The sequence below is a fragment of the Echinops telfairi genome, unplaced genomic scaffold (assembly GCF_000313985.2).
Source record: "Echinops telfairi isolate 266 unplaced genomic scaffold, ASM31398v2 ScPeMD7_443;HRSCAF=831, whole genome shotgun sequence".
In the NCBI taxonomy this organism is placed as follows: Eukaryota; Metazoa; Chordata; class Mammalia; order Afrosoricida; family Tenrecidae; genus Echinops; species Echinops telfairi.
The window spans coordinates 76,433,903-76,441,085 of NW_022104341.1; the positions used below are offsets into that span (position 1 = coordinate 76,433,903).

The 7,183-nt window shown below is 35.6% G+C and overlaps 1 protein-coding gene across 1 annotated transcript in view; it reads left to right on the forward strand.

The window, feature by feature from the left end:
* Window positions 1-7,183, forward strand: part of EPS15 (epidermal growth factor receptor pathway substrate 15) — a 129,493-nt gene that overhangs the window by 59,921 nt on the left and 62,389 nt on the right. Inside the window, exon 14 of the mRNA XM_045291759.1 lies at window positions 4,840-4,912. Within this exon, the coding sequence (XP_045147694.1) occupies window positions 4,840-4,912 (73 nt within the window). The remainder of the gene's footprint in view (window positions 1-4,839; window positions 4,913-7,183) is intronic.

Here is a 7,183-nt window from a genome sequence, read left to right on the forward strand (position 1 = left end):
GAAGATGTCCAAACTACTTAAAACATGGCTTCAGGAATTGACAAAATACTTATTGAAGTTTGAGCTGGAGGTACTCATTTGTCTATGCCAAGAAATCTAGAAAACTGCCACCTGGACAGCCTGCTGAAAGAGATCAATATTTGTACCCATTCCAAAATGATGCAACAGAGTGTGGAAATTTGGGGTGAACAATATTGTTAATATCACACACAAGTAAAATTTTACTAAAGACAGTTTTTAAGTGATTGCAGCGATACATCAACAAATGTAGCTCTGAGAAATTTAAGCTGGATTCTTAAGAAAATGTTGAATGTGGAATATTATTGTTGATACTATATGAATTGGGACTGAGAAGAGAATACCAGAGGGATGTTTTCTTGTCTATGCAAAGGCAATCAGCACTGTATATTATAAGAAACAATGGAAAGCATTATAGAGAATGGAAATTAAAGTTTTTGAGGTTATAAATCTTCATGAAAACAGGCTGCCTTCAAAGAACAAAAAAATCATATTGTGTGCTCACCTCCCCAATATGATCACTGAAGTCAAATGGGTGCATAAGCAAAGGTGGTGAAGAAAACTGTTGGTGCCCGGCTATCAAAAGATGCAGTGTCTGGGGTCTTAAAGGCTTGCAGATAAACAAGCGGCTATCTAGCTCTGAAGCAACAAAGCCCACATGGAAGAAGCACAACAGCCTGTGTGATCATGAGGTGTCGAAGGGATCAGGTATCAGGCATCAAAGAACAAAAAAACATAACTTTGTGAATGAGAGGGAGGTAGGAGTGGGGACCCAAAGCCCATCTCTAGGCAACTGGACATCCCCTTACAGAAGGGTCGCGGGGAAGGAAGGCAGTTGGTGCAGTGTAACAACGATGAAACATACAACTTTCCTTTAGTTCCTAAATGCCACCCCACTATCATGATCCCAATTCTGCCTTACAAATCTGGCTAGACCAGAGGATGTACACTGGTACAGATAAGAACTGGAAACACAGGGAATCCAGGACAGATGATCCCTTCAGAACCAGTGGTGAAAGTAGCAATACTGGAAGGGTGGAGAGTGGGTGGTGTGGAAAGGGGGAACTGATTATAAGGATCTAGATATGGCCTCCTCCTTGGGGGACAGACAACAGGAAAGTGGGTGGAGGGAGACATCGGACAGTGTAAGATATGACAAAATACAAATTTATAAATTATCAAGAGTTCATGAGGGAGGGGGAGCAGGGATGGAGGGAATAAAAATGAGCTGATGTCAGGGGCTTGAGAGGAAAGCAGATATTTTGAGAATTATGAGGGCAACAAATGTGCCTTACACGATGTATGTGTGGATTGTGATAAGAGGTGTATGAGCCCCCCGATAAAATGATTAAAATAAAAAAAATTTTTTTAAAGAAAAGGAAACAGTCTGTCTCATTTTTCTCCCGTGAAGAAGCTGGTGGATTTGAACCACTGACCTTTTGGTCAAAGACCCAAGCTTAACCCACTACTTTCAGGGAACCTCCCATAAAGATTTCAACCTAGGAAACCCTATTGGACAGTTCTACCCTGTCCAATCAAGTTGCTGTTTGTCATAAGCAACTCATCATACAAACAGTTTCTGATTGGTTTCTAGTTTTTATTGTTTTCTAGTTGAAAAACAATGGATGCATGTGTAAATTTTTTTAATTATCTAGGACCTCTGAAGGTGATTTAATCCTCTCTCTCTAATAACATTTGGATAATGTAAATTGAAGACAGATGTTGAAATCCCTTCTCCCCATAAACAGAGCCTGAAAAAATGGAAGTGAATCGAATGGGCTCAGGGCTCCTGAGTCATATTATCTAAATAGCTTTTAATTATACTAGCATATACAGATGTCAACCTTAGGCTTCTTAAAGTGTCATTTGGCCTTTACTTTGCTGACTCAGATATTGAGTTCCATGGAATCAAAGTTTATTGCTTTGATATTGTAGGTTTCCTCAGGATGGGTAAGCATCCTGTGAGTGACTAGGAATAGAGAAATGGTCTAAGAGAATAAAAAGGGTTATTTCTTTTCCCTGGAAATTACTAAAGTGAGGACAATAGGTTTTCCTATCATGGCATTCAATATGACATGCTTTGGGCAAAATGCTTACTCACAAATATATCTATACTAATGACATGATGGTGTGATCTCCTTAGGAAGCTGCGTAGAAATAGTACTTTTTATCTTAACAGAAATCTTGACAATATTATATTTTTAAATCACTAGTATTAAATAGATGCATTAGTTATGTACCCATCACCTTGAGAGTAATATACTGTTGCCTGAAAGAGGAGGTAATGTAAGGAATATGGTAAAGTATCCTTAGTTCCCCTAAATATGTGTTGATAGTTTTACTTGCCTTAAATGAGGAGAATTGCTATAGAAGGATTGCTATAGAGGTTCTGAGCATTGGAAGATGAGAGAATAGGAATTTGGCATCTTTGAAGTTGATACATAGATTTTTAGTCACTTTTTATATAAGGTAATATAACATTTTTTGTATTTTTGTAAGTCTGCTTAGCAATATGAGACCAGGAGTTTATAGATAAAATATTATTGAAAGCTAAATTTAATCATAATACTAAGAGGGATGAATACCTAAAGATTTCCATACTTTATTTAATAGTTTGGAATGATCTTCAGGATAATGCTTCAAGTCATTGTTCTGTACTTCTTTGTGCTACACCACCCCCACCTGCCACCTCACCCCCACCAAGGAGCCCCCAAATTATGGATTAGAGACACTAATGAGAGCTTTGTATTCTAAGCTTATTCCATTTTATCCAAACATATTTGCTGGTTAGAGGTGAAAAGTTTTGGTCTTCAATTTTATTTTTTCTCTAAAACTACCTTCTTTTTCCTTCTCATTTTTTTGCCTTGCCTACTTTAAGTCAGCTCACTGCCTTTTGCCAGCCCTATTTTCCAGCCTGCCACATTTAAGGTTCTGAGCAGACACTGTCAGTAACTGCAGTTCACAGGGGAGCGGAAAGGGCTGAATACAGACATGCACATCTGCGTGGGCACTTCTGATCAGTAATAGTGTAATGTTTTCTATTTTTGTTGTTATCTACTGTCGGAAATGAGAAGCTGAATTGATAGGGATTTTCTCTGAGGATTGGGGATTGGGGGAGGGGGTAGTTTTTCATGTGACTTAGACATGCTGCAGCAGGACTGAAAGCACTCAGCTGCTCACATAAGGAAGAAAGAAAAAAATTCCCAAGGTTGAGATCACAGAATTTGTGGGGTGTTTTCAGATTTTTATTTCTTATATATGTTTTCTTTTTTTCTATTAAAAAAATTCTACTTAAATTGCTGAAGGTTGGAAGTGGGGGATGACCTTTGTATAATAAGTACCGTAGATTGAGGTCTGGGAGGAACAGGCTGCAACAATGATTCGTATGGTAAGAGACTGTTTAAATTCTCCAAGACATTGTGACTCACATTGCAACCCATCTGACAAACGGTTAGCGAGCTCCTTGGCCATCTCAGATAATATAAAAGAGCAGTGTATCAAAAGCTCTATTGGTGTGCTTTTCTTTTTTAACTCCATACAAATCTTAAGAATATTTCACCTACATCCAAAACAGTTATTTGTCTACATTTAAAATCTCGCCTTAAAAGGTGAGAAATATAACTGTTATATGCCGTTGTCCCGTATATATATCTCCTTTGGCATAATTTTCTCACTTTCCTTTTAAGCTCCAACATATTGGAGACTGAGTTTTTGTTTGTGTTGTGTCTGAGATAGAAACAAATGTAATCATGATGCTCTAATGAGAAGCTCTGTAGGACTAGTCTGGAACACTTTTTCAAATGCTGTTCTTCCCTGGTCGCTTTGTGTGTCCCCTCCTCCCTCCCCTGCCCCCTTGAAAATGTAGTGCTGTAGAGTCTGGGGTCTAGGGTAAAGCTCTGTTACGTATGCAAACATAGTTAAGGCTTTTTGTACAAAAGGAAGTAGTAACAAGATACTTATAATTTCAGTACAAATCGGCAACTAAGCATGTTAGATCCAAAGAAATAGCTTGTATTTTCTGATTCTGATTCTAAGGTTGCTTGAGATTCATTCATTAGGAACCTAGCTCTTATTGAAGTATGTAAGAATTTAAATAATGATGTTTTGACATAAAAGTGGCAACCTGTCATTTGATTTAAAGAGTAGAAGGAAATCAGTGCTAATGTGAGCCATTTTTGTTAGTGTACGTAGTTTTGTGTTTTTAAATGATTGTGTTTGGTAGTTTCTCCTAAAATAGCAGGAGAACACATCTTTTTTTAACAGATGTGTGTTATTTGACAGCACAAATGACTTGTGTATTGACAACCTTTTCAATTTCTGTATGTTGTTTTCTTCTAAAATTGGTACATGGTCATGTTTTAAAATTAACGCTTTGGTTAATTTCCTTTTCTTAATATTATTGACTTTTCTATTAGCTATTTTTATGTAATTTGAATTTGATACTTAAGGGTTAAGCTTATAGGGCTGATGCAACTCCTCCTTTTTTTTTTTCACCAACAATTTTTATTGGACAGTATTTCCATAGCAACAGTGAGATCAGTGAGACCTGAGGGTTTCATTGACTATTTTTCTCCTCTTCCTTTTTTAATCTATCCTTTTTTCACCACATTTTAGTGAGAAAGCGATTTTTTTAACAAACAGAGCTTGTATTGATTTATATTTCATAAATAATTAAAAGAGGGTAGAAAATTCTGCCCTTCATTTAAACATTGAATGTTTCATTATGTATTTAAAAAGCGATTCGGGTTTAGGAGGCTGGATAACCATACCAGCTGTAGCTGATGTTCTCAAATATTCTTGCATTGTCTGCTGGTCCTCTAGGGAAAAGAATAATGTGGAACAGGACCTTAAGGAGAAAGAAGATACTATTAAACAGAGGACAAGTGAGGTTCAGGTAAGTGAACTATATAATTTAGTATTCCTTTCTAATTTAGGAGTATTTATTTTAAATGTAGAGGATCATTTATTATCTGATAGGTGTGGTATTTATGAATAGGTCAAGTGAATACCTAATATTTATGTAGTATAAATATTTTTCTTTTCAAAAATGATAACATTTGCTTTGAATTCTGGCCTGCGAAGAATACACTGCAGTGAGAAAGCAGTATTTTCCAACTGAGATTCCCAGTTTAAAAAGTATTTTCAAAATAATATTTACTTGCATATTATATCACTAAAGATAAGTGTGAATGATTTATGGTATGAATATTATTATACCAGTAAAATTAGATGAATGAAGTAACCATCATAGCAGAGAAAATAGATTTTTCATGGGTGTGAGATTTTGTTAGCTAAGAGACCTAGTATCGTAATAATACTGGTAAGGGGAAGGATGTGGTATGGAATAATTTAAAATAGCATGTTATAAGTTACTTAGTAACCAGGATGTCTTAAACTTTGGCATAAAGGTACTCATTTTCCCCAAGTGCCGTTTAAGTAGCTTCATCTTATAATTAGAAAAGACATGGAAATCTCAGTTTCTATTTGGGAAATGATGCAAAGGGGACATCTAAGCATTAAAAATAGAAAAAATCGGGCAGTGCTGCATTTACAGCAGTAAGTAACATTATGTGGCTTTGCTATCAAGGTACCGTTTCATAAATGCTGCACTAGCACACACGGGGTTGAATGTAAAAACACTAGTAGCAGTTGTCAATACGAGCTCAATGGATGGGCATTTCTTAATATGTTATTTTTTACTTTCCATTTTCTTGTTTGTCCTACTCATTTAATATGATAAAAGCTCTACAGTTTGGATTTATTGTTTTGTTTTGCTGAAGGACATTCATCAGAAATTGTCAGGTGATTGTGCTAGAAAGAGAATAATTTACTGTGGGGGTTTAGGAAGAAACCAGAGAGGTTTCTTGTGGGAAGTTGATTTCCTGGTTGGTTGACTATATTTTCTGTGTTTACTGGACTTTTCATAAAAGTGATGAGAGTCAGGATATTCCTCTTTTGGCAATGAGATGAGAGTAAGTGGAGGACTACCTTAATTACATTATCTTTGTACAATTTTTGAGCTTCTTAAGAAATATAAAAGATTTACACAATTGATGTGTGTATGGATTACGATAACAGTTGTATGAGCCCCCAATAAAATGTTTTTTAAAAAAAAGAAATATAAAAGAGTCATGTGTTTTTAAGTAGGTACTGCTCAAATAGTGTAAGAATAGAAAATCAAAGGGCCGCAAGGGGAGGGGGGGAAGAGGAGCTGATTCCAAGGGTTCAATAGAAAGTAAATGTCTAGAAAAAAGCTATGGCAACATATGTACAAATATGTCTGATACAATTGGTGTATGGATTGTAACAAGAGTTGTAAGAGCCCAATAAAATTATTTTAATAAAAAACAAAACAAAGAAATAATAGAAAATAACCTATAAAAGTTTCCTCAAGCTGAAGAAACAAATTATAGTTAGTGGTATAATCTTAGAGAGCCTCTGAATTTAATCAGCTGCTGCTTCCAAATACATAGGTTCTTCAATGAGGGCTGAATATTTTATTATTTGAATATATCTGTTTGTTTTTTTTCTTCCCTATCTTTGAGAATGTGAATTTAAATAACCAGTTTGGAAGAGCTAGTAAGATTTTTGAATTGTTTCTGTCTGGCTAAATGAACCATCCTTGAATATTTGATACCTTATAATTTCATGTCACTTGAAATTGTTCAGTGATTCATTTGTCCCTTCTTAGTACTGATGGTAAGGTGTACAATTAACCCTAACCTTCACTAAGTCCAAAATATATGATTAACATGGCAAATCCAAATTGTTGCATTTTTCTGCATAGGGTACTGTAAATAATAATGGTTGATCCTACATTTATAGAAAAAGAGCACTGGATTAATTAAAGCTTTGGGTTAGTAGATTTATTACTTATTCCATCCTGCTAAAAGGTATCTCTGCATTATCCACAGTAATGTGGCATTAGGTTAAGATATGACAAAATAATTTATAAATTATCAAGGGTTCATGAGGGAGAGGGGAGCGGGGAGGGAGGGGAAAAATGAGGAGCTGATGCCAGGGGCTTACATAGAGAGCAAATGCTTTGAGAATCATGAGGGTAACGAATGTACAAATGTGCTTTATACAGTTGATTTATGTAGGGATTGTGATAAGAGTTGTATGAGCCCCAATAAAATGATTTAAAAAAATAAATGTTTAAAAA